We start from the raw sequence: 27,860 nt of genomic DNA, 5'->3' as shown, positions 1-27,860 counted from the left end.
TTACGCATTGACCTCCCGGCGACGCCTCTCCGATAATAGTGAACAGTAAATTATTGAATTGCTTATATGTAAATGAATATGTGTACATTAAAATATGTAAATTAAAATTGTATGCAAATTAAGTTACGTATATTTAAATAGGCGAGTTAAAGTCAATAAAATAAAGAAGGCGAAGTAGACTAGAGATAAAGTGTGCGTGGGGTGAGCAAGTAAAGTCAGCAAAGTCATGTCGTCAAATTAAACTATAAGTAACTAAAGTAGGCAAAGTAAATTAAATAAATCAAAGTAAGTGAATAAAATATGTAATCAAACTGATATGGGTCAGTTCAGCTGTTTCAACTCATTGACCTTCAAGAGGTCAGTTCTGCTGTTTCAACTCATTGACCTTCAAGAAGTCAGTTCTGCTGTTTCAACTCATTGACCTTCAAGAGGTCAGTTCTGCTGTTTCAACTCATTGATACTCGTGTTAAAAACGGATACATTCAGTGGTGTAGCTTGGCTGGGAGAATGGGGCTCAAATTTGAAAGCCCCCCCCCCCAATTGAAGGGGGTCCATTGAATGTCCTAATTTTTTTTTTTACATTAAATATAAAATCTTACGCCACTGCCATGTAATCTTGCTAATACTAATACGAAACAGCATTGATCTAGATAATGTTATAGATGCTACACAGAAATCACCACATGAGGCGATATGAATTGAGATTTATCCCTTGTGTATTATCTCACCAATAAACCACGGAATTATTCATTAAAAGACTCGTAGTGATTTTTTTTTTGTTAATTTTACTTGTATACTGTACCGATTGAAATTTGAAATTATTTCTTGTCATGACGTCGAATGTCAAAATGCAGGGGCCCCTCAACAGATCAAGTTTCATCACCCCCCCCCCCCCCCAGATTTTACTCTGACGCAACATCTCTTTCTAGAGACGACTAGAAACGTTTGCGACACTGATACAACTTTCAACTAGTTTCCAATAAAAAAGACGAGAACATCTTAGACCCCCCCCCCCCTTTAGCTTCAAGACAATTGAATATCAAACAGGATTTCTTATCTCTGGGTGCAACACAAAGTTGTGAGTGAAGTCTAATTATCACAAAGTCCAGGAAAGCAGCTAATGTTTGTGGGAAGTCTGTATCACAAATTTCAACATAACAGCTAAACATTGCCTTCTGGGCGAGACAAAGACCTCCTGCTCAACACACCCAATAAAATAAACAAAAAAAAATATTACAATTTTTGTGCTGACGTTTTAATTCTTTCCAAAGTTCTACTCCACAACAGACTCTATGAAAACGTTTGTTGGACAGATCTCGCACATCGTGTTTGGGTCTAGCTTTAATCTCTCGGGTAGGATTCCATGAGGATCTCTTTCAACCCTTTGTGGCAGTAGATGAACCTGCGCGAGGATACATAGCGGTAGGCCTCCTCAAACGTCAGATTTGGGTTGTTTGCGAAGATGTACGAAGTCATAGCACTCCCGGCGTGGCTGATGCCGTCGCGGTCCCCGATGAGGATCTTTTGGTACTTCGGGTAGACATTCCACAACCACTTGACCAGGTCTTGTATCTGAGGACAGATACACACATCTATATAGTTCTTTTGTCTTGATTTATTTCATGTTAGTTTTTATATTTGTGCTTTGTTACCCGTTAGTAAATAGATTGTATTAGGAATATATATATATATATATGCTCATTCATTCGAGAAACGACTATGGATCATCTTCTGGAAACGAGATGTGAATACCTGGGCAGTTCAGCAGTTCCCCCTCTCTCCGCGTAGCTGATACAAAGGAACGGCAAATGCCGATAGTTTGGGAACAGGCATCGCAGTTTCGGCTCCTAATTTTTCACAAAGATCGACTTTTCCCTTTCTCCTTTCAATGAAAACAATATTAAACAGTTCTACCGGATCCAATAACTGATCCACACCTGAAGGCCAGGGCTAGGACATACACATGCACATTTATTTGTCATTCTAAACGTGTGTTTCTGTAAGACAATGGATTTCTGGGACAGCTTTGTAGAGCTGAACTGTTGATGGGACTTGTAGTTAACTAAGATGCTTTTTTTTTTTACCAACACAACGACCAACAGAAAGAGATGCGCCTATGTTGGAGCGTCCTCAAATTCTAAATCTAAGTTTAGGACTCAGTCCAGGATCTTCAGTTCGGTATTCTAATTGTCTGCCACTCTGCCACCCGCCTCTTCAATATAATGAGCTGAAATAAATACTTAAAGACAACACGTATACAAATATTGTTGTCGTGAGTATTTGAGTGTGTGGTCGACGTGATATTATCTAATACACAAATACATCATTTGAATGGCGTAACGTTAAAGTACATAGCTTACCTTCTCAGGGGGTAGCTCAAACGCTGCCCCTGTGCCCACTTCCATCGCCTGGAACGCCCTGGTTATATTCGCAGACAAGACGCTGTCCGCTTCCATCTCCGTCTCAGGGTCAAAGTTCAGCACGGCGTCGAAGCCAAGGTCCTCAGCGGCCAAAATAGACTTGTAGTTGCCCAGGAACATGTTCTGGGTCATCTATAACAATATACACGATTATGTAACAACAGGCACAGTTGTATTACTACAGATATGGGTATGAAAAAGTGTAACACCAGGCACTGGTATATGTTAACAGGCACAGCTATGTAATAACAGGCACAGCTATGTAACAACAGGCACAGTTATATAACAACAGGCACAGCTATGTAACAACAGGCACAGTTATATAACAACAGGCACAACTATGTAACAACAGGCACAGTTATATAACAACAGGCACAGCTATGTAACAACAGGCACAGTTATATAACAACAGGCACAGCTATGTAACAACAGGCACAGTTATATAACAACAGGCACAACTATGTAACAACAGGCACAGTTATATAACAACAGGCACAACTATGTAACAACAGGCACAGTTATAAAACAACAGGCACAGCTATGTAACAACAGGCACAGTTATAAAACAAAACAACAGACACAACTATGTAACAACAGGCACAGTTATATAACAACAGGCACAGCTATGTAACAACAGGCACAGTTATAAAACAACAGGCACAGCTATGTAACAACAGGCACAGTTATATAACAACAGGCACAGCTATGTAACAACAGACACAGTTATATAACAACAGGCACAGCTATGTAACAACAGGAGCTGGAATGTTGGTAGATGTATGGCGCGTTCATTCTGTTCACTCATTTGATGTGGCGCACTTTTCTTCTGGTCTCAGTTTATAATGTCAAATTTAACTTTATTTGTATGTCTTTCCGAAACGTGTGTATGATGTCAGACTAATACCAATAGTTGAAAAGTAATGCACACACTCAGCGTTACAGTAGAGCATTTTGTTTTTCAACATTCCCGGAACACTTAGAAAAACAAATCCACGTTTCGGATTTTTAGAACGCTGCCAATATTTCTTCATTCATCCACAAAGTCTTCGAGCGCCTCCGAGTCCACCCAGCTCTAATGGGTACCTGAAAATAGTTGGGGAAAAGTGAAGGCGGTTGGTCGTTGTGCTGGTCACATGTCTTGTGGTAGCTGTCTTGTGATTTCATTCTATCTAGCTAAGTGACACGGATGCTAAGTTGCTGACAGATCTAAAATAAATCACACAATTTCATTTTAAACAGAAGCATAACCATTATTTACAGTTATGTTTAGACTTTCTATAGACTTTCTATCGTGTATAGTTATGTTCAAATACACAATTTTAACTCACAACAAACTTTTATTTGCCTTACCAATTCCCACGACTTTCATTTATCATCTTCTAGTCTCTAAGCAACCATGGCGTAGCAACTATGATGTAGCAGTCCTGGTGTAGGAACCATGGCGTAGAAACTATGATGTAGCAGTCCTGGTGTAGGAACCATGGCGTAGAAACTATGATGTAGCAGACCTTGTGTAGGAACCATGGCGTAGCAACTATAATGTAGCTGTCCTGGTGTAGGAACCATGGAGTAGCAACTATGATGTAGCAGTCCTGGTAAGTCCTGATGTAGGAACCATGGCGTAGCAACTATGATGTAGCAGTCCTGGTGTAGAAACCATGGCGTAGCAACTCTGATGTAGCAGTCCTGGTGTAGGAACCATGGAGTAGCAACTATGATGTGGCAGACCTTGTGTAGGAACCATGGCGTGGCAACTATAATGTAGCAGTCCTGGTGTAGGAACCATGGCGTAGCAACTATAATGTAGCAGTCCTGGTGTAGGAACCATGGCGTGGCAACTATGATGTAACAGACCTTGTGTAGGAACCATGGCGTGGCAACTATAATGTAGCAGTCCTGGTGTAGGAACCATGGCGTGGCAACTATGATGTAGCAGTCCTGATGTAGGAACCATGACGTGGCAACTATAATGTAGCAGTCCTGGTGTAGGAACCATGGCGTGGCAACTATGATGTAACAGACATTGTGTAGGAACCATGGCGTGGCAACTATAATGTAGCAGTCCTGGTGTAGGAACCATGACGTGGCAACTATGATGTAGCAGTCCTGGTGTAGGAACCATGGCGTGGCAACTATGATGTAGCAGTCCTGGTGTAGGAACCATGGCGTAGCAACTATGATGTAGCAGTCCTGATGTAGGAACCATGGCGTAGAAACTATGATGTAGCAGACCTTGTGTAGGAACCATGGCGTAGCAACTATAATGTAGCAACTATAATGTAGCAGTCCTGGTGTAGGAACCATGGAGTAGCAACTATGATGTAGCAGTCCTGGTAAGTCCTGGTGTAGGAACCATGGCGTAGCAACTATGATGTAGCAGTCCTGGTGTAGGAACCATGGCGTGGCAACTATAATGTATCAGTCCTGGTGTAGGAACCATGGCGTGGCAACTATGATGTAGCAGTCCTGGTGTAGGAACCATGGCGTGGCAACTATAATGTAGCAGTCCTGGTGTAGGAACCATGGCGTGGCAACTATAATGTAGCAGTCCTGGTGTGGAACCATGGCGTGGCAACTATCATGTAGCAGTCCTGGTGTAGGAACCATGGCGTAGCAACTATGATGTAGCAGACCTTGTGTAGGAACCATGGCGTAGCAATTATGATGTAGCAGACCTTGTGTAGGAACCATGGCGTGAAAGAGGTCCATGGCACCTAAACACAAGGCTAAGAGAGACCTAAGAGCCATGGCAAGATAGTTGTTCATTACTTTAAGCTGAAGTACATACATTGAGTGTCATAATACTAATACTTCTATCAATGCATTTATGAATTGAATGTAGGAACACTATTATTAGCGCTACAATGAACTGTCTATTTAATTTTTTTTTGTTACTGATACATACAAGTGACTCGATTTTTTTTGTCCCACTCAATCTTCTAGTCTTTAGGGAGGCGCGGAGACCAACACATTTTTTAACCCAAGCCTACGGGTACCTTGCTAGCGCCTGCCCGCACCTACAGTTGCCTTTTTTTTAGAACAAGACATCCTTTTCTTAAAAGCCAAAATTCAAACTTTTCCACCTTTGAAAAAAACAACAACTATACTCACTTCTTTGTTTTTGAGGAATCAGAAACGCTATCCTCTCCCTACAGAGAGAAAAAGATCAGAGAGAGAGAAAGAAATGAGAGAGAGAGAGAGGAGAGAGAAACAAGAGAAATATAGAGAATTGAGAGAAAGAAGGGAGAGGGAGGGAGAGAGAGATAGAAAGGAGAGACTACTCTAAGCAGTCACTTTATATTGTCTTTACCTGAGAAAACGAAATCTCTTTCATCCATTCGTTGCCTGGATCCGGGTCGGTGACGAGAAGTCTGCAGTCATCCTGAAATTCGTTTGCCCAAACCATGACCTTGACATTGTCTGGCCGGATATACTTGACGTTGTAAGTCAGTCTGTCATATAATGTACGGGGAAAAAAAACAACAAATATCCATTTACACTTAGTTTCGAAACAATAATAGAATAGTAATTATAGAGCCGTAGAGACTTGCATGGACATCTTGGTGTTGGATTACAAAGTAGTGTGATCTCAAACCTAAGGAAGAAAAGATGCTATCGAGTCATTCATAATTCATCTCTATTAAAATGAACTTCTGACTACAATTGTCCCACATTTAGATACACCGCTTGATGAGAATAACAACGAACGTTATTCTGTGATATTACTATCAAAATACGCAATAGGCATTCCAAAAAAAAAACATAAAAAATAGCTCAAAAAATATATGTAAATTTGTCACTTATAAGATATAGCCTATATCCTCTCATATCCTCAATCCTTCGAAACGTACAATAAGACCTAAGGATATAAAAAAGGCGGGTGAGGAATACTGGGGCGTCTATTTCAACAGCTAATCCAATACAAATCTGTTGCCCATAGAGCAAGTTACAAAATTTATTCGCGCACAAAACTCTGCTTTATTGGCGCATAAAACTTTGCTTTATTGGCGCACAAAACTTTGCTTTATTGTTGAACAAAATTAGCTTTATTGGCGCTCAAAACATTGCTTTCGTGGCGCAAGAAGCATTGCTTTATTGGTGCACAAAATATTGCTTTATCGGGGAAGAAAACATTGCTTCATAGGTACACCAAAAATTGATTTAAATTTGCTTTGCTTTATTGATACACGATTTTCATATTGGTGCACACATTTTGCTTAGTTCTATTGGTGCATAGGCCTTTGATCTTACAGCACACAATCATTTGATCTACCGATGTACGAGCCACAATTAAATATGGAAACTCCTGAACGGGTATCAGATCGGAACACGACAAATCGTTCACAGACATTTCGTATCAGATAACTCACCTGTATTCCCCGAAGCTGGTTGGGTAGACCACAGTACTAAACTCACCTGTATTCCCCGAAGCTGGTTGGGTAGACCACAGTACTAAACTCACCTGTATTCCCCGAAGCTGGTTGGGTAGACCACAGTACTAAACTCACCTGTATTCCCGAAGCTGGTTGGGTAGACCACAGTACTAAACTCACCTGTATTCCCGAAGCTGGTTGGGTAGACCACAGTACTAAACTCAGCTGTATTCCCCGAAGCTGGTTGGGTAGAACCCAGTTCTAAACTCACCTGTATTCCCTGAAGCTGGTTAGGTAGACCACAGTTCTAAACTCACCTGTATTCCCCGAAGCTGGTTGGGTAGACCACTGTACTAAACTCACCTGTTTTCCCCGAAGCTGGTTGGGTAGACCACAGTACTAAACTCACCTGTATTCCCCGAAGCTGGTTGGGTAGACCACAGTACTAAACTCACCTGTATTCCCCGAAGCAGGTTGGGTAGACCACAGTACTAAACTCATATGTAGTGAGGCCGGTCTCATCCCATTTTCTCGAATCCTCCTTGTACTTGAGCTCAATCTCTCGGTAGATTCCCTTGGGGTTGTCCTGCAGAGTTTTAAAAAATCGTTCACAGTCTTCAACCACAATAGTACGAGTTGAACTTAGGGTCACTATCTTGTCTGACGGTTTGTTTACTGTCGTCTTGGCTTCCTGGATAATGGATGGGTCAGATAGAAAACAAATAAATATGGATTCATTGTTTACATTCATAGCAATTTTTTTTTTTAAAAAGTAAAAGATGCAACACATTATTTTTTAAGCCTTTTAAATATGAGAAATGCTCTATACATTCTTGACATATATATTAAGAATTCGACAGTCCTGGTGTGATATTTGTAGACATATGTTTAAAATATTCGACCGTCCTGAAGTGACATTGGTAAACAATATGTTTAAAGTAATCGACCGTCCAAATATGATATTTGTAGACATATTTGAAATATACGAACGTCCACATATGATATTGGTACACATATATTTCAAAACATTAAACTCTCCTGATGTCATATTGGTACACATATATTTCAAAACATTAAACTCTCCTGATGTCATATTGGTACATATTTCGTGTTTTTTTTTCTGACCAATGCCTCTCGCGAAAACGGCGTGAAAGTGTGGGAAAATGGTTAGAAAATCTCTTTTTACGTAATCATAAGTATAAATCCAACGCGGCTATTTGTTTAAAACTTGCTCCAGATTGAGACTCACTGAACTAGAATGAGTAAATGAACTACATTCATAACACAAACAAAATGAACATCCTTAAAAAAAAAAAAAAAAACAAACACAAATGTTATATAAAAAAAGGGGGGGGGGGATTACCAGTAATTAATTGATAAATTGGTGTGTTTTTTTAAATTGATTAATGTCTTGTCAACGCCAATGAATAATTGTGCAAAGTTTCAGCTTGATCCGAGAATGTGTGTGGGAGAAATAAAGTGAACACGCCCTTTTACTTTCACCAAACAGAGTGAGTCAGTTGGTAGAAACATTGTCAAATAGCTTTTCGATTAAAATTGCTTGTACTCCGCCTTGTTTTCCAAGTTGAACTATCATATTTTAGAGCTAAAAAAAAGTCAAGCTTATCTTATTTCAGCTATTTTTTTAAAAAGATATTAGAACTAATTTTATTAGTATTTGTTTCTTTTTAGCGGCCCCCGTAAGGGGGAAAAGCCGCTATTAGGTTTGTGCAAAATGTCCGTCTGTCCGTCTGTCGCACTCAGATCTCGAAAACTAGAAGAGATATGAAAAATATTATTTCATCATTAAATGCGGCTTGAAAAGTTTAGGTGCAACGGCTGCTTTTGGTTTTCTAAAAGCAAACCGTTTAATTTATAAAATTAATTATGCAAGCGATTTTTTCATAAAAATACACCAATTCTAAAAAAATTACGTAAATGTAAGGGAGGCAATGTTACAATATGCTAACAAAGATGGACAACTTTTGTGTATTTTCAGTATCACTAAGTCAGATATATTTTTTAAATGTACAGGAAATGTTTACAACAAATATAAATAATAGTTAAAGACGTTTTTTCTGGTCAACTAGCTGCTAAAATTAAAAGAAAACATTTCTGTTTGTTTATAAAGGCTAATAATGCACTTTGTATGTAAATATCAGGTATATTTTTTCAAATGGACTTTTTATGCAGCGATTTTCGTGCAGTAGCGTAACGTCGCAACATGATCAGGTGCTAAACCAATTCCTTAAACTTTTTTAAAAAATCAGATTTTATTTATTTTTTGTTTAGTGCCCCCATCCGAAAAAAAGAAGATTATTTTTGTGCGTTTTGTCTGTTGGTCGGTCTGTCCGTCACGATTAGATAAAAAAAAACTAGGACTCTAAAAGCTATTGAAAATCTGATTTACCCTTTAATGTTCCTCCCGTAACATCTCAATAGTTTAAGTATCTAAAATTGATTGTTCCGGATTTTTTTTGTGCAAAACTAATCAACGCCAACAAATGTTTGTTTGCTCTTCTAACTTATATTACATTCAATTTCCATGCTTAAACGTTGCAAAAACACATTATCAATAATATGTTGTTCCATTGTTTATGTAAATAGCATATTAATGCTAAATCAAAATCTCTATACTGACTTATATTTCATTAAGTGTAAAAATGTTCCGGATATTGTTTTATAAAACATGAATTATGCCTAATAATTGTTTGAAATCGCATAATTTACTAATATTACACTTATTTTATTTGACAATGCGTCACTATAATTTGGTTATCAATATCAAATTGTTCCGTATTTTCATCTTTAAACAAATTTTAAAAATATCGACAATAGGTTGTTTAGGGCTTTAAAAAAAAAGTAATTTACTAGAATTGATTACTGAAAATTACTTTTTAGACTTAATTTTCTTGCTGAAACATAACATAGAAGTTTTGTAATCGATAATTTTTTTTCTTACAAATCGTCGCCAGAAATTTCCGAATTTATTTAAAAATCTACTAACGCCAAATAATTGTTTGAACTCCCTCTTCTAATTAAGAAACAAATAATCTTCTCATTTACGAAATAATGTTTTTACGGATTTGTATGAAAAATATTTTAACTCACTTCTCTCTTACAGTACATTTAACTTTCTGCCTAAAACATTAAAAAATCTAATTATCTTTAATATTATGTTCCGATTTTTAAGGAAAACAGAGTCCAAACACCAAAGTAAGGTATGAAAATCTCTCCACATGGCTGTAGTACATCTAATTTTTATACGAGACCATCCAAAAAATTTAATTAACGATATTACATTTATCTGAAATTCTCTTTTTCTTTTACTATTTATACAAACATCCGGAACAATCTATTATATAAACTTTTCAATTGTGTTCATACCTAAAAATTATTGCGATGTTTTGAAACGTAAAATAAAGGTTAATCAATTTTTAATAACTTTTAGCTGTTTTTTTATATCAAGATGACGGACAGACCGACTGACAGACAAAACGCAAAAACAATGCGGCTTTGATCCTCTTTAAATAAATTCTATTAGAACTCAGTGCACCAATGTCTATGAACCCTCGTTAAATATCTCGTGTAAATAAAGACATTTTTTTATGGTACCGGTACTACTACCCTATTGTGAATAATGAATTTTTTTTTCCACGACGTCATATGAATGGACTCTTTAAATGTAATGCTAAAAGAACGCACTCTGTGCACCAATGTCTATTAACCCTTGAAAAATTGCTCGTATTGATGAAAACATGTTTTAGTCTAGCTAGGCCGTGTGACGTAGTGTTTTTTTTTTCCTTTGACGTCATATGGAATGAATTCTTTAAAAGAAATGCTAAAAGAACGCACTCGGTGCACCAATGTCTATGAACACTCGATAAATGGCTCGTGTAAATAAAGACATTTTTTATGGTACCGGTACTACTACCCTATTGTGAGTAATGGATTTTTTTTCCACGACGTCATATGAATGGACTCTTTAAATGTAATGTTAAAAGAACGCACTCTGTGCACCAATGTCTATTAACCCTCGAAAAATTACTCGTATTGATGAAAACATATTTTAGTCTAACTAAGCCGAGTGACGTAGTGTTTTTTTCCTTTGACGTCATATGGAATGAATTCTTTAAAAGAAATGCTAAAAGAACGCACTCGGTGCACCAATGTCTATGAACACTCGATAAATGGCTCGTATTGATGAAGGTGATTTTAGTCTCGCTAGGCCGTGTGTCGTAGTGTTTTTTTTCCTTTGACGTCATATGGAATGAATTCTTTAAATGAAATGCTTAAAGAACGCACTCGGTGCACCAAAGTCTATGAACACTGGATAAATGGCTCGTATTGATGAATGCGATTTTTAGTCTAGCTAGGCCGTGTGACGTAGTGTTTTTTTTTCCCTCTGACGTTATATGGAATTAATTCTTCAAATGAAATGAAAAAAGAACTCGGTATAGTAATGTTTATTAAGCCTCGTTTTGTGACTCGCGTTTAAAAAAGGAATGATATCTTGATTTAGATCTAATCTAGATTTTTTAAACTAGATCTAGATTTTTATTACAGTATATCTAGATCTGGATTTATATTCTAATTAAAAGTATTTTAGAGTCTAGATCTAGAATTTCTAGATCTAGTTTAGACTAAAATAGACTAGATTAAGTTGTAGAATTTCAATTTCTAAACGTAAAAAGTGTAAAAAAAAAAAGTGTAGATTTTCATTTCCAAACGTATTGCAATGTTATAATATACTAAAACTAATCTACTTTTTAATTTAAATTTAAATTTACGGTAATTGAATCTTTGAAACATTATTAGGCCTACTTTTGACCATCAAAATTAAATCACCTCCTGAATATTATTTGCGAATATGCAGACCCGACAGGGATCCGACTTCGACGGGGGCCGCCTCTGTAATCCTTTGTAATCTTGTTTTTTACATACAAAAGTCCTAAAACACTTTTGTAAATACTGGTTCATGGGCGTACTTGGAGGACTGGAGTGCCCAGGGAAACGAAGGACTAGAGGACCTTAATTATTTTCCAAATAAAAGAAGAAAAAAAATCTTCCGCAAGCTTTTCAAAAAAAATTTAGTCTACAAAAAAATAAATATTTCATCAAATAATGAAGTAATTTGTTCAAGTCAAATACAACTTATTAAAACCTATATTAGCGGGTATCACTTTAAAGACTAAGTAAGGTTAAAAAAAAAAAAAACTTGCATCGACCGGGAATCGAACCCGGGTCACCCGCGTGGCAGGCGAGTATTCTACCACTAGACCACCGATGCTTACAAATATGACAAGATTAAAAATACAGTATTTCAGAATCTTACCTGGTGATACACGTGAGTCCATACAAAAGCACTGAAGTTACGAAGTATTATAGGTTTCTCACATTCTATGCACAACTGTCATAATGAAAGTCAAAATTTAGATTACCATCATAGCTCTCCATTTTAGGTTACATTCACTACGCGACCTACTTAATTTATCATACTTGCCCTAGTTGCGCATACCGCAGGGAAGCTCGCGCAGTTGGGAAGAAAGCGCTGGGGGTACTGGGTCACGGTACAGGCGTAACCCACTTAGGTCATGGTAAACGCGGTTCGTTCATCTTTCAGTTCTACGCACGGTACAGAGACGGAGCTATTGTGGAATTATTTTTTTTATTAAAAAAAAAAAGTATTCTAGGTGGCTAGCAAATGTGGAAATAGTAATATTGAGATGGAGCACTTTAATTCAGCCTGAGTTTTTTTTTCTTTTTTCTTTTGTTTTTTTTTTTTTGTTGTTGTAGAGCAAGCTTTTTTCCCCAAAAAATAAATCTTTTTCATTTCTTACAACGTACATATTTTGTGTGTGTGTGTGTATAGTCTACTCAAAATTATGATGTGTGTATGGGGAGGGGAGGGGGGGTTGCCGAACAGTGGACATCCAATTCCCCTAATAATAAAATCTTCTAGTACGGGAGTCGTTCAGAGAAACTTATAGGCCTAAGTTCTAGATCTAGTGCTGGCCTCCCAATAGTCAACTCATTCCTTACTTTGTGTTCAGGCTGGAGTTTTAGGTTAATCATGCTTATCTTATCTTATATAATACAGACGTTACTTCAAAAAAAAAGAAGATGATTATGTCCTACGTGTCATGCATCTAGTCCTGCATGTTAACCAATGACTTAAATTCTACCATGACTTTGGTTTTACTGGCTGGCTCAGGCTCTAATAGCACCAAGGAAGAAGTAGCATTTATACAAATTCTTGGGCAATACAGCTGCATGCAAGTATTCCAAGCCTGTTGTTATAAACAGACATAGACATAAATGATAACTCTTGTAACAATCTTGACTTGCGTGGCCGAGGGTTACTCGGAAGCGATTTTCACATGTAGGCCCTAAGGTGGAGGAAAACCTAGTAGCCTAGCATTCTTCACATGCAGTAGGCTTACCAGAGGGTTTATATACATTAGTTAAAAATAGCCACTACAAAGAAAGACATTAAAAATCAGACATAATTTATAGGCTAAATAGCCTCTAAAAATCATTTAGATATACTGATAAAGATTTATAATAGCCACTACAAATCAGATAAAGACATTGAAAATCAGTTATATAATTTTTTTTAAACCACTACAAATCATGTGTAGACTCTATAGCCACTAAAAATAATTTAACTATAGCCTACCCACTACACAAAGTATAGCTACAACAAATCGTTTAGATATTTCACAAATATTCTATAAATCAGTTGCTAGATCTAGAATCTAGATGATCTATAGACTAGTAGCTACTAGGCCTGCAAATAATAGGCTATGCAATATGCCTATATAGTGATCGGTGTCTATCTGCTCTTATGAACCCGTGTAAGTCCAGCAAAGCGCTAGACTCTAGATATTTATCCTATATCTAGATTGATATCTACCAATAAAAGTAGGCCTACCAGTAATCTAAACAAAAAAAAAAAAAATGGATAGATCTACATAGTCCAGATAAAGTAGATGTAGATCTAGATCTATAATCTATATAGATCTATAATAATCTATATATAGATCTACTACTAGATCTACAAATTAAGCCCTAGAATCTAGATCTTGCTTATATCTAGATCTAGATTAGAATCTAGATCTAGTCGATAGCGCTAGACTCCAGATTAGATATAATAAAAGTAGGCTACCTGCAATCTAAAAAAAGAAAAATGGATAGATCTACATAGTCTAGATCAAGTAGATCTAGATCTATCATGTAGATCTATATCTAGTGACTAGATCTACAAATTAAGCCTTAGGATCTAGATCTTGCTTATAATTATATCTAGATCTAGTCGATATTCTAGATTCTATACCTTTATTGTTAAAGGACTCATCATACAAGTAGAGGCATCTCCTGAAATCGGGGGATCCGTCCATTTTATCCTTATCCTCAGCTTCTCCCAGGCATCTTTTGCGCTGCAGTATTCCATGTCACTCACTGGCCTCTCTTCCTCCATCTTCTCCACGTCGTCGGCAGCTCCTTTCCCACCACTAGCCTTAGTTCCTGTAGCATACATTCAGTTCACCCTCCTTTGGTCTAGACAGTTTCTGAAATGTCGCCAGCCACACAGACGCACATGAATAAATTCTTTTTCCTTTAGATCAATGCAGGTCCAATTTTAAATTTTCAGATTGGATTTAGTCGCTTTTCTTCACTTCGTGTGGTCAATAGTCAACATACTATGACGTCACAATCAGATAAAGAAGCGCGCAAGGATTTATATAAAAAAAAAAAAAGAAAGAGGAAAAGACTTTGGGTTTGAAAAAGTGCGCTGTCTGGGAAATGTCTGAACTGAACGGAAAAGACGAAGACATGTAAGTGTACAAAGTGCACCAAAGTACAGACGCATAGCTCCTGGCAAGAAACCCAAAGAAACAATCACCAAAGCTCAGACTACGTATGTATGCTATTGAGGACATGGTTATCGAACTCATTTTGAAAATACTTTGGTGTGATAAAGATTTAGTTAATACGAATGAACTCAACGATGTGGGGCAAAGATTTACAAAAAACACATAGATCTAAAATCTCTGATAGATCTAATGATCTATCTATTTATGACTAGCCTGGCATTACCCGCGGCCTGCGGGTCTAAGTTTATGTTTACTAATGTAGTGGATTGGATTTAGATGTATGTTAAACTTAGCTAATGATCCTTTCACGTTTTTTCTCTTTCGCTACGAAAATGGGTTTACCCGAAGCCGATACATTCATATCTATTAAAAATGAAAAGCGCGATAGCTTTGGTTAAATGAATGGGATTATAGAGTAAACAATTAAACGAAATAATTTTTAGTACGCGATTCATGAATGAATCTAGGCCTTTCTCAACTCGGCTTCGCAGCTTTCGTAAACGAATGTAGTCTATTAAAAATGCTTTAGAAAACCAAATTTGAATGTTAATTTGATCAAAATATGAAATAAATGGACTATATTTAGTATGTTCATGTGTTAAAGTATAAAACTATCTGTGCGAAGAGAAGTTGTATCATCCTAGAGATGAATTAGAGTTTTAGATCTAGGGATGGAAAGAAACATTACGGTATTGTCTAATAAAAGAATGTTCGTCATGAAATCTGTAGTCACAGATATAAGGAACTAATTTATGTAAAAATGGTTTTGAAACACAAATTTGAAGGTTAATTTTATTATATAATGAAATCAATGGACCTTCTTTTGTATTTTTATGTGTCAAAAAAAACAACAACTAGGCCTATCTGCGCAAAGTGTATTTCTTAAAATTAGATCTAGATCTAAATCCTTTCGATCTTTTCTCATGTCAACATTGACATGATCAGCCTAGATCAGGGGTCTCAAACTCATTTCAACAAGTGGGCCACAGTGTAAAGTAACAACCATTCAGCGGGCCGCACCACAAAAAAAATATGTTTTTTCATTAAATTTTACGAACAATATTGTCACTGCAGTTAGATGCTAAAATAAAGTTTTTATAATTATTAATTACATTTAGTGTAGTTTATTACATGCAAAGGCAGTTTAGTTTACTAAAATAAGTTGACGTTGTCTCTTATTAAAAAGCAGAAACTGTATTTCCTTAAAAATAACAACTATTATTTCTAGGCCTACTGCAGATGGCTCGTCACTCATGTTTCTGTCCACTCAGCTGAGAGAGTTTGGCAGAGACCAGACCATCGACGTTAGGCCTGAAGTCGCGTGTATTGGCAAGCCGCAATGTTGCTCTCAGATGCTTATCAGTCAGTCTTGATCGTAATGCTGTTTTTTTTAACATTGTAGAAAAAAAAACTGTTCGCAAACGTACGTACTCCCAAACATCGCTAGAAATCTAGCAGCTGCGCAGAATAAGTTTGGAAACTTCTCTCTGGAAAGAAACTGGTAGAAATCTGGAGCGCCAACATCGGCGTATTTTTGCTTCAGAACAGTGTCACACTGCAGGTCCAGTAGTTCCATCTGGACTTCCTCTGGAACGTTTTTCACTTCAATTGCGAACGGAGTGGCAACAAGGAAAAACTGTGGTTCGAGAGCAGTGAATTGCTGAAAGCGGTGTTCAAAATCTTCCAGTAGTCTGGAGAGGATGTCTACTTAGTCTTTCAGTCGCTGTGGTTCAACCGTAATGCTCTGTAGAAAAGAGAAATGAGCCAAGTTTCCATCTGCCAGCTGAGTGGCCCACAAAGTCAGCTTGCATCTGAATGATTTGATGCGGTCAAATATCACGGTAATCAGCTGCTTTGTGCCCTGTAGTTGTGAATGGAATGCATTGAGATGTTGCGTGATGTCAGTAAGAAAAGCAAGATCCGATAAAACATTGGGTCACTGAACTGAGGTATGTCTCCGTCTTTCATTGCCATGAACAATGCTATTTCCCGTCTCAATTCAAATAATCTCTACAGCACTTTTCCACGACTCAACCATCTGACTTCCGTATGATAAAGCAACTCACCGTATTCCGTTTCTAAATCAGTTAGAAATGACACAAACTGTCTGTGGTTGAGACCCCGTGCACGTATGAAGTTCACCGTCTTCACGACAGCATCCACCACGTTCTTCATTTGTAGACTTTTGCCACAGAGTGCTTCTTAGTGCAGAATGCAGTGTATGGCTGCAAAAGGTCCCGCCAAGCTGAGCTGATTCCGTTTCTCTACAATTAATCCAACAACACCAACCTTCTCTGAACACATTGCTGGTGCACCGTCCGTAGCCACTGAAACAAGTTTTTTCCCACGGTAGCCCACACACCTGCCAATACAAGCTTCCAGTTCTTGAAACACGTCGCGTCCAGTCGTCGTTCCTTTCATGGGTAGTAAGTCCAATAGCTCCTCAACAATGTTCAAGTTTTCGTCGACCCCACGAATGAATACAGCACAGTATGCGGTGTCTGTTACACCAGTAGACTCGTCCAGTGCAATGGAATATGCTACAAAGTTTTTTGCAGCGGCAATCAGTTGCTGTTGAACATTTGTCACTGCCTCGGTGATCCTGCTTGCAACTGTGTTCGCAGACAAACTTATGCCTTCGAATAGTTTCTTTTTCTTGGGGCAGATAATTTCACACGCCTGTAGCATACACTCTTTTACAAACTGGCCTTCAGTGAATGGTCGTGATGCCTTTGCTATCATCTCGCTAACAACAAAGCTTGCCTTCACAGAATCTTCGCATGCAGTAGGCGGACACCTCATTTACTGATTTGTGCAGTTGTAAATCATTTCACGGCTTATATGTGGTCATTGTAAATTTTATCTAATTTTTTTTATATTCGCGGACGTGGCCGCGGGTCACACAAAATTGATGTGGCCCGCGGGCCACGTGTTTGAGACCCCTGGCCTAGATCCATAAATACTATAGCTTTAATAGAGTCGGTCAACTTTATTTTTTTTTTAGGGTCTTAGGTTTGTTTTAGGGCTACAATACATACACTACGGTCTAAGTTAGTACCCAAGGAACATTCCTGCCAAGTTTTATCAAGATTGGTCAAACGGTTTTGATGTCTATTCGTCACATACATACATACGCCAAACATTCTACTTTATAGTATAGATGTAATGTGTAGATCTTATTTGGAGAATAGTGAGGATGGTATGGCGTGGTAAAATTTAATTTTTATCTTATACATATCCATGAATGCTTTTGTAATTATCGCTGTCAACTGTTTCCCTGTGTCGCGAACATTTCTAATACAGTTCTTGTAGGCCCTACTGTTGATGGCTGTTAAGTAATGGTATTGGCAAGTATTGCTTCTGGTCAACTTGGACATGTATCTAACTGAAGTAAGTATGTACTTATGATTTCTAGATGATACGATTGGTATAGGTCCGATAATATCTATGACGACTTTCTGGAATGGTTTATCAATTAGTTCTACTGTTTGCAGCGGTGTTTGTGTTTGTCTGCTCTTATGACCCTTTTTTTGTTGACAAACTTGACATGAACAGAGGCGTAGTTTTGTTATACCTCTGAGTAAGGTTTGCTGTGTCCTGATTCATTTCTTGTTGTTCTCTACGTCTATGGTATACTTATTTTTTCTATGGTTTCATGTCTTGTTGTTCTCTACGTCTATGGTATACTTATTTGTTCTATGGTTTCATGTCTTGTTGTTCTCTACGTCTATGGTATACTTATTTTTTCTATGGTTTCATGTCTTGTTGTTCTCTACGTCTATGGTATACTTATTTTTTCTATGGTTTCATGTCTTGTTGTTCTCTACGTCTATGGTATACTTATTTGTTCTATGATTTCATTTCTTGTTGTTCTCTATGTCTATGGTATACTTATTTGTTCTATGGTTTCATTTCTTGCTGTTCTCTACGTCTATGGTATACTTATTTGTTCTATGGTTTCATTTCTGTGTTCACTTCGTCATCAAAATAGGATTCATTGTTCAAGGTTAGGGTTCAATCCAGGGTTCATGTTGCTCTGTGGTTTCTTGTATCTGTTGTTGTTCCTGACACTTCCTGTTGTTGTATTGTGGCGGAATGCTGGTCTTGTCAGTAGTTTCGTTTTAATTTGTGTTTTCTTTATTCGGACGCTCACCTTTTTTTTTTTAGTTTTCCCGTTTCTCCTTCTACTGGTGTCAAGAAAAACGGTTGTCCCCACCTCCGTGAATGAAATCAAACGGGACCTCAAAGTAGTGAATATTGAGACTAACTATTGGGAACACATAGCCCTAGACCGCACTATCCTTTGGTTAAACTACGCATATTTAACTACATTCACGAGTTGATTTTTTTGTTGATTGTGTGTTAATGTGCTGTGGCCTAGGTCATGGCAACACAACTAGTGTATATTTGGATCCTGTCGGCAAGTTACTAGAAAGGGGTTTTCAAGTAGCCAGTGATCAACTTCTGAATACTCTAATTAAATTTCCACACACCAGTCCTTCCTATATATAGGCGGTTTGTAATTCTAGTGCGGCTATTGGATCCTAAATGTAGATCTAGTGTGATCATCGGCTTATAAACTATAAATAGACATTGGGCGACAAATTTACAGTTATATGGCTAGTGAATATTTTATAATACTAAAAGTAAAGGCTTTAAGATACATTTTTTATATTTCGTCATAGGAGAACTTGAGAAACACATATATACATATAGATCTCTCTCTCTCTCTCTCTCTCTTTCTCTCTCTCTCTCTCTCTGTATATATATATATATTTGCAGATTATAATTGGCCAGCAAAAGGGAAGTAATCTCCGTGGCATTAGAGAAAGGTAAAATAATGAGTATTGTCCCTTTCGAGTTTTTGTTCCTGACACCCTACACACCATCATGTCAGACGTGCTATCTACTGGATAAAGTGTTTTTCAGGTCAGAACAGTCTAGGTTTCACTCTTAGATCTATAGTTAGACACATTCATATATGCAAGAATAAAGAGAAATGATTTACTTTAACACTACCTTTAGTACCTTATAAGGGTGTGATCAGTTTTGAGACACAATCAGAACCGATGGTTTGATTTGATCTTCTGGTAACGCCAAAAGATGCAGCAGATTTCAATAAGTTATCGTCCCTTTTATAGTGTCTAGAGGGGTGATGCCCAAGCTGCGGCCGGTGGGACGTATCAGGCCCTTGACGCAGCGCTTTCCGGTCCTTATAAACAACTTCACAGGAAAAACGCTGAGGCTCACTTGAATTTCTTGCGATGATTTTATGTGGCTATGTGTGATGTGGCGATATGGTGATTGTTGTTGACGGTCTTACACTTTTATTATGGTACAGCTGGTAGACAACTAAACTGCTGCAGGCGTAATATATCTTAACAAATAAGACTTCATATAACTTGAATAACTTTCTTATGAAAAAATAACTAAATATAACTTTTGTTATATAAAGAAAATGAACTTGTGGTGAATCGCAATACTTTAGTCATAATATACAATCTAACTCACTACAATAACACGTCTTTTCAGTCTTACGTTCTATAGTCGTCTCCCCTACCTCAGACTGCTGACGCCAATGCCACCAATCTTGCATCATTCATAACCATTTGATAACTTTCTCCCATCTTCACACATTTATATGCCGCTGCAATGCCCCACCCCGAATGAAAAGGTTGGACACCCCCCTGGTCTGTAGCTTGAGGATGGAAGTACATTCCTTCAGCTCAAAGCCTATTGATCTTATCCATGTAGATCGTGGTCTTCCTAGCCTTTCTTTTTTTTTCAGTGGCTATTTTTCCATGATGTTTTTATCTTCTTGCTTCTCCTTCCCTCTTGTGCAGACACACTCCTCAGATTTTCACTATTTTTATTCAAGTTTTAATTTACTTTAATGTACGAGTGTTTTAATATACGAATGTTTTAATATACGAGTGAATGTATATATGTTCGATGTACGAGTGTTTTAATATACGAATGTCTTAATATACGAGTGAATGTATATATGTTCGATGTACGAGTGTTTTAATATACGAATGTTTTAATATACGAGTGAATGTATATATGTTTGATGTACGAGTGTTTTGATGTACGAGTTTTTGATATAATCTACGAACGTTTTAAAATACGTATGTTTTGAAATTCAAGTGTGCGAGTGTTTTGATATATGAGTGTTTCGAAATGTTACCCCCACCCCCTTTTCAGACCTTGCAATATATGGGGCAGATGATGTAAAAGTCACCTGTTTCTTTGCCAATGGTTAACGCATGAAATACGAATGTTTTGATATGCGAATGTTTTAAAATACGTGTGTTTTGAAATACAACCGTTTTGATATACGAGTGTCTTGGTATAAAAATGTTTTGCAATACATGCACAGTCGAAATGAATATGTTCACAACAGAAAGATCTGGCCATTGTTTCAATTTTTACTTTTCCTTAAACAGAACTGCATTGAAATATCCTGAAGAATCCAAATGCAGTAGTCAGGACTTTATAGTGGAACTTTGGACCGATCTTTTCCACAAGGTATTCATACGTATTATAGTTTATTAATTTATTATATGCGCTTAATATTCAACTAAACACATACGTCTGTCATAACCTTTTCATTTACGTTTCTATATGCGATATAAACTAGTCTAACAGAAACCTTGTACAAGACAAGTGTATATATTGTTTAGTATAGAATTAGTAAGCATTATATTAGTATGAAAAAAAGATACTTGTTGCCTCCATTGATCGATTCGTCAAAATGATGAATAATGTGAGGATATTTCACGGAGACTATTTGCTACATTTTCTGTCAAAATTTGACAAATAAATAGTTTACGGTAATAACTTTCATGAGTTCAACATTGCTAGACCCTATTACTCCATAATGTTTGTAGAATGAATAGATTTAGTCAGTTGATGAGCCAATAAGAACAGACCCAGAGGACTTGGGTGTAAGTGTATTATGGCCAGGGTTACCATACACCCTCAATCCAAAGGAGGTCAGAAAGGAGGACAAAGCCTTACGAAGAAAAAAGACAAATTAAAATAAAAAAACGAGGCTTGCTTTAAGATATCACTTCATTACAACTATAGCGTGATCATATTTTCTCAAAGTTACATTTTCTTTGAGAGATGAATGCCTCTGAGGCAACGAAGAGCGAAAATGCAACAGCGCCTTGTGATTACAACCTGTGACCGCTGCTGTGTATCAAGGATTGGCCTCTTTAGTCACACAAGAAGTTGCAATGGGAGCAATTCTCCTCTGAAGATGCATAATGCCACAGTCAACGAAGAGCCTACGTATTCCGTATTCTGTGTAGCGACTGAGCGCTGAACATTGAAACATTTTTTTCCAAAAGAAAACTTTACAGATCCCGAGGGGTTCTAAGTAGCAGGTTTTAAACGAACTGACTTAAAACACCACATAAAAAAAGTCATCACTGTAAACAAAGTGTCATCTTTTAGTACTTCTAATAAGTTGCAGTGATCAAACAACTAAACAGTGTTCCCATCAATACCCCATTCCTATGTGCACATTAATCACAATCACACATCCATTTATAAGTGAATATGGGTGTGTTTAAACTAGAAGATAGAAACGACTGCATTGGATAGTTGGATACTATGGCCTTGCTGTTAGCAACAGTGTAAAAACCGGACCTTTTCCCATTGTAGACCCTGCCGGATGGGGGACGGGAGTTCAAAAAGCCAGACTCGTCCTCCCTTTTATTTGACGTCTGCTAACTCTTACCAAGACACAATAGCCAACTTTCTTTACTTAATGTGTGCAATGAGACCACGTGATTAGCTCAAGTAGCGGATTGATTCAGAGAGGCGACTAGTTCATGTCATCTTCGCCATTATCATCACTCCTTGGTGTTCCTCACTGAGGCGTGGCCAAGTTCCTTTTAGTCTTGTCCAACCAAACTTAATATTTGTTTGTGATCTATAACGCCAGAGTCACTCGATAAATCAAATAATTTGCTCGATATATTGACTTTGCTTTTTTTGTGTGTTATTTTCTACTAAGCTTATACCAACTCAGTCTGTCTGGTACAAATCTTGTACACGTTATTTCTCCCACTTTACATTCTAGTTGAAACTTTACACAGCTATTCATTGTCGATGACAACACACGAATCAATTAAAAACAAATTAACACATTAATTCATTAAGTAGTGGTAATTAATTAATTTTGTTTTATTTACCTAAAGGAGATAACTCTTGCAGCATTGAGACGTATATCTGTAATTATGCGGCTATTTCTCTTATATAAGCTTTATTTTTCACAGTATTTTGTTGTTTCTATTTTGACTGTTTCTTGGTCCCCATTCCATCCTCTGACCAGGAGAACAACGAAGGGGAGTGGCACGAGGTGCCGATGACCTTCCAGTCCAGTGAGAAGCTGGTCGACGCTCACCAAGTAGTGTCCTACTACGGCGTGGACTTACTGGTCACCTGCTTGGGCAAGTACAAGTTCACCTACAGGGCCAAGCATAGAAAGGACAATGACTACCAGTGGGCAGCTTGGTTTAACGTCAACGGATGTTTGGAGGTGAGTTTTTTTTCACGCGTTAATGTCGTTCTCTGAGGTCTAGGGTTCGAATCTCGGATAACACTGGGAATTTGAATTTCGCCATTTTTAGGACTCTAATGACTAATGAGTACCTGACATTAGCTGGGGAACGTAAAGGTGGTTTGTCGTTGTGCTGGCCGCCACATGACACCCTCGTTAACCATCGGCTATAGAGAGAGATGACCATTAGGCCTACAACATCTGTCTCATAGACATAGATCGCAAGGTCTGAAAGAAGTACTTTTTTGTTAAAACGCTTATATCAACTCACTCTGTCTGTCTGGCCAAAAATGTGTACACGTTATTTCTCCGACACCCAATCTCTGATCAAGCTGAACTTTTGCACAATTATTTCTTTTACCTGACAACACAAGAATCAGTAATAAAAACCAATTAGCTAATTAACCATTGGTAATAAAGTACTTTGTTTGGTATTCCAAACAAGGGAAAGAAATAGTATTTGAATGAAGTGGTGGTATAAGCTTAATTAGTCCCTTTATATTAGCCTGTCGTCTCAGGGATCATGAACACAAACATGAAATAGAAGCAATAAATAACTATACAATCTTCCGTGTTCATAGACTCTTCGTTAGCAGTGTGGTTACTTTTAAAAAGCGATCACCCAGATACCCCGTTCTTTCTCCCCCTTTCCAACTGGTCCAGACAAGTGATAGGATCATAGCGTATTGAGAACGCTAAAAGCATGAAATTGCACTAAAAAAAAACAATTGGTAAAAAAAATATTTCTAATCACACAGCTTTATTATTGTTAGTGTAGATCTATTACAAATTTAATGACATGACTGATCCAAACTAATTGGTACACATTAATATAATTTTTTAAAAAAAGTATTTTTTAGTATTTTGCGTGTTGTAGTTGAAATGTCAGTCTCTATAGCAGGGAAAAAACTACGAGTGCTAAAATTTATATGAGAAATAATTGGGTTACGGTAGAAAGGTTGAGATACCGATTTAGTAGAAATGCAGTTTTGATTCCAATCCACCAAACTTCTATTCATTCAGTTTCAGAGAGTACGAAATCAATGAGCTGTCCAAAATAACTGGATCTTAGTAAAAACACTGACGTAGGCATGCACTTTAGAAGCTTGGTTCATACTGACTAATTACTTTTAGAAAACATTTCTTTTTTTGTAAATAAATCAATAATCCCGTTTGTCTGACTTTGTGAGTACGTCACTAGTTGAATCAATAAATAAAGTTTGTTTATTTCAAATACAATTTACTCAACAGTTACTTCTTTCAGCCCTTGCGACCTACAGTAAATCTCATCTGGTTCAACGGTTCGCGGGTTGTCATGTGGCCAGCATGGTTCCGTGAGGCTTGTTTTTAATGATTTAACTGTATAGAATTTATCCCTTGTTATTTAAAGGGAGAGTGATCCTTAAAGGATTACGGGCACGACATGGCCTAAATTGTGCCGATATGCCTAAACTCAAACACTCAAACACTCAAACTCAGACTACGACCAAGCTGATCCCAAACTGTATCATCTCTTGCCGTTCCTTTGGTTACATCAGCTCCTTGGAGAGGGGGGAACTGCTGTGTGGTTGACATCGTTCTGACCATAACTAATGCCCAGGCATTCATCTCATTTCTATGACTGAAGGAGGGCATATATTGCTGCCAGCATAACGACTACCGATTCAAAACGTTTAAGTTTGTAAAAAATGTTTGACATGTTTTGCATGTTCCTTTAGAGTTGAAGATAATCTATATCCTAGCTCAAACCTCCCGCAGGACGACGAGAGATGGCAGCGGGGAGGAATTGACCCTTGGGTCATCGAGACAACCGAACGACACCGCGTGAAAATGCAGCCATCTTGGTTGGACTCAGGGGCGTCCTAAAATTTCCCCAACTAATGCCAGGTACCCATTATAACTCTGTGGACTCAGAGGCGCCCAAAGATCCAGAAATTAAAAATCCCCGTCTTCACCGGGATTCGAATCCGGGACCCCCGATTCGGAAGCCTCTGCGTTCAAACTAGATGCAGCAATATGACCACTTTCTAATATTTGTTGGTGCAGGTACGTCGACAGACAAATCATTTGACAACTTTCATCCAGGTCCCAGAAGTTTCGCAAGTAAGTCTTCCGTCCTCTGTGTGAATGTGTGAGGTCTTTAACATTAGAAGGACAATTTCACTGCTGTATTAATAATTTTTTAAGGCCTCACATCTTCCCTGCACCCCTCTACCCCCAGCTCCCTGTTTCAGAGAACTTAAGTATATTGTTTTGTTTCATGTCATGGGCTTTAGTTGATTAATATTTCTATCTTCGATTAAAGGCACACTCTCTAATCCATTTGCCAGGACAAATTTGTACAAGTGTCCTTTCTTCCCTAGCGGCGTTAGAGCTTAGAACGAGTTGCCTGAATGAGCCAGGAATATTGAATATTGGAGTGTGTCTTGGTAGTTGCTACACATGAATATCGGAGTGTGTCTTGGTAGTGGCTACACATGAATATAGGAGTGTGTCTTGGTAGTTGCTACTCATGAATCTTGGAGTGTGTCTTGGTAGTTGCTACACATGAATCTTGGAGTGTCTTTCGATAGTTATTACACATGCGAATAGGAGTGTGTCTTGATAGTTGCTACACATAAATATAGGAGTGTGTCTTGGTAGCTGCTACACATGAATATAGGAGTGTGTCTTGGTAGTTGCTACTCATGAATCTTGGAGTGTGTCTTGGTAGTTGCTACACATGAATCTTGGAGTGTCTTTCGATAGTTATTACACATGCGAATAGGAGTGTGTCTTGATAGTTGCTACACATAAATATAGGAGTGTGTCTTGGTAGCTGCTACACATGAATATAGGAGTGTGTCTTGGTAGTTGCTACTCATGAATCTTGGAGTGTGTCTTGGTAGTTGCTACACATGAATATAGGAGTGTGTCTTGGTAGTTGCTACACATGAATATAGGAGTGTGTCTTGGTAGTTGCTACTCATGAATCTTGGAGTGTGTCTTGGTCGTTGCTACACATGAATCTTGGAGTGACTTTCGATAGTTACTACACATGCGAATAGGAGTGTGTCTTGATAGTTGCTACACATAAATATTATAGTGTGTCTTGATAGTTGCTACACATAAATATAAGAGTGTGTCTTGGTAGTTGCTACACATGCAAATTGGAGTGTGTCTTGATAATTGCTACACATGAAAATAGGGGTGTGTCTTGGTAGTTGCTACACATGAATATAGGAATGTGTGTTGGTAGTTGCTACTCATAAATCTTGGAGTGTGTCTTGGTAGTTTTTTTTTTTCTACACATGAATATAGGGGTGTGTCTTGGTAGTTGCTACACATGAATATAGGAGTGTGTCTTGGTAGTTGCTACACATAAATATTGGAGAATGACTTGTTGGTTGATGTGCTTCGTACTGAAGACACTTATTTGTAGACTCCATAGCAGCCATGGAAATGTTGAGCGGAACAAAGTTCTAGGTCATTATAAACTATTAGAATTAAGTATAGAAGTTCACAGAAGTCGTGAAATAATTGAATAGTAGCTTGGGAAATAACGTTCGCTATAAAATGTTTGCTACAATCTCTATTGTTATTCTGTCTAGACATTATTCCTCAAATCCCTTTTGATCATTACAATGAACATGAAAAGTGTTGATGGCGCTCTAAAACTTTGTAATGCGCAACTTACTAGTAGTAAGTAGTGATGTATGGGTTCCTTTTAGGAGACTTAACAGGAAACATGTCAACATTCAACTAACTCACTTGATTCACGGTAATGGTCTGAGTTGTCCGATTCTCAATTGGTAGTTCTGCAAGCTGTTTCACTCTAATTGGTTGTTCTGTACACTGCCTGACTCTTGATTGGTAGTGCTGTACACTGCCTGACTCTTGATTTGTAGAGGTGTATACTGCCTGACTCTTGATTAATAATGGTGTACACTGACTGACTCTTGATATATAGTGATGTGCACTTGTTTTGCTGTGGTGTGTGCTACTGTGCACTGACTTATAATGTAATATCGGATTGAATTGATGTTTCAGGTGACTCACAACATCTACATCGGGAACTTCACTGCGGCTCAAGAAGCACACCTGAACGGCTTTGATGGACTTCTCAACGTGTCGGACGAGGCCCAGGTGTACGCTAAGCAGCTCTCCAGGCCCATCATCTTAAAAAAGCTGCCCATTGCGTTTGGTGCCAATGTGGTCATAAGGTCAGTAGAATTCCTTTCTCACTGTTAACTCACAACTACAAGTATTAGTTATGTAGCTAAATATTTGTTTATACTCCACAGTGAAACTCACCTTTTGGAAGCCGTCTTTTGGCTGCGGGCAATGAGCGATCTGTGCAACAAAATCATGGTGGCTAGCAGGGACGGACATGGGAGGGCCGGCTCGATTCTGATCGCCTTCATCTTCGCCATGAACCCCAACTTGTCCTTCGAGGAGGCCTACCGCTTCGTTAATGACCGCCACTTTGTCTACCCCCATCGTGGTCTCAGGTCCGCCCTTGAGCGGCTATATGTCCGAGAATAGTCACTCCTGTTTCCCTTCAAACCTATACAGATGTCTCATGTTTTATTTTCCTAAGGTTTTATAAAAATGAATTATACATTACTCGCAACAGCTA

General features: G+C 37.9%; 2 protein-coding genes and 1 non-coding gene across 7 annotated transcripts; 1 reads left to right on the top strand and 2 right to left on the bottom strand.

The window, feature by feature from the left end:
* Nucleotides 1-1,233: 1,233 nt before the first annotated feature.
* LOC106059317 (uncharacterized) lies at nucleotides 1,234-14,533 on the bottom strand. Of its 2 annotated transcripts, none has more exons than XM_013216898.2 (6): nucleotides 14,130-14,533; nucleotides 12,129-12,203; nucleotides 7,249-7,484; nucleotides 5,731-5,872; nucleotides 2,361-2,552; nucleotides 1,234-1,572 (listed from the first exon to the last, which is right to left on the bottom strand). In XM_013216898.2, exons 1-6 carry the CDS (start codon nucleotides 14,331-14,333, stop codon nucleotides 1,342-1,344), a joined length of 1,080 nt encoding a protein of 359 aa, XP_013072352.2. In that variant the 5' UTR covers nucleotides 14,334-14,533; the 3' UTR covers nucleotides 1,234-1,341. The 2 variants fall into 2 exon arrangements, with proteins under 2 accessions (XP_013072352.2, XP_013072353.1); XM_013216899.2 differs by having other exon boundaries at nucleotides 7,249-7,379; nucleotides 14,130-14,512.
* Trnag-gcc (transfer RNA glycine (anticodon GCC)) lies at nucleotides 12,013-12,083 on the bottom strand. The gene has a single exon. It is a non-coding gene; the product is annotated as a tRNA-Gly (tRNA).
* Nucleotides 14,534-14,578: 45 nt separating the features above from the next.
* LOC106053693 (uncharacterized) lies at nucleotides 14,579-27,860 on the top strand. Of its 4 annotated transcripts, XM_056024088.1 has the most exons (8): nucleotides 14,603-14,714; nucleotides 17,974-18,060; nucleotides 19,453-19,502; nucleotides 21,117-21,198; nucleotides 23,015-23,221; nucleotides 25,289-25,345; nucleotides 27,272-27,444; nucleotides 27,526-27,860. In XM_056024088.1, the coding sequence occupies exons 2-8, from the start codon at nucleotides 18,046-18,048 to the stop codon at nucleotides 27,764-27,766; spliced, it is 825 nt and encodes a 274-aa protein (XP_055880063.1). In that variant the 5' UTR covers nucleotides 14,603-14,714; nucleotides 17,974-18,045; the 3' UTR covers nucleotides 27,767-27,860. The 4 variants fall into 4 exon arrangements, with proteins under 4 accessions (XP_055880061.1, XP_055880064.1, XP_055880063.1 ...); XM_056024086.1 differs by lacking the exon at nucleotides 17,974-18,060 and having other exon boundaries at nucleotides 14,579-14,714; nucleotides 19,453-19,599; XM_056024087.1 differs by lacking the exon at nucleotides 14,603-14,714 and having other exon boundaries at nucleotides 19,453-19,599.

This window comes from Biomphalaria glabrata, chromosome 3 (genome assembly GCF_947242115.1).
Source record: "Biomphalaria glabrata chromosome 3, xgBioGlab47.1, whole genome shotgun sequence".
In the NCBI taxonomy this organism is placed as follows: Eukaryota; Metazoa; Mollusca; class Gastropoda; family Planorbidae; genus Biomphalaria; species Biomphalaria glabrata.
The sequence above is the reverse complement of the archived record's forward strand: the minus strand, read 5'-3'. Positions and strand labels throughout refer to the sequence as shown.

What these genes read in the sequence shown, in the direction of transcription:
- LOC106053693 (XM_056024086.1), top strand. Translation starts at nt 19,511, where the DNA reads ATGAGTATTGTCCCTTTCGAGTTTTTGTTCCTGACACCCTACACACCA. An exon ending in GGACCGATCTTTTCCACAAG is followed by an intron (nt 21,199 to 23,014) that starts GTATTCATACGT and finishes TCCTCTGACCAG; the next exon opens with GAGAACAACGAAGGGGAGTG. An exon ending in GGTGCCAATGTGGTCATAAG is followed by an intron (nt 27,445 to 27,525) that starts GTCAGTAGAATT and finishes TATACTCCACAG; the next exon opens with TGAAACTCACCTTTTGGAAG.
- LOC106059317 (XM_013216898.2), bottom strand. Translation starts at nt 14,333, where the DNA reads ATGTATGCTACAGGAACTAAGGCTAGTGGTGGGAAAGGAGCTGCCGAC. An exon ending in GGACTCACGTGTATCACCAG is followed by an intron (nt 7,485 to 12,128) that starts GTAAGATTCTGA and finishes TCCATTATCCAG; the next exon opens with GAAGCCAAGACGACAGTAAA. An exon ending in ACCTGCTTCGGGGAATACAG is followed by an intron (nt 5,873 to 7,248) that starts GTGAGTTTAGTA and finishes ATTATATGACAG; the next exon opens with ACTGACTTACAACGTCAAGT.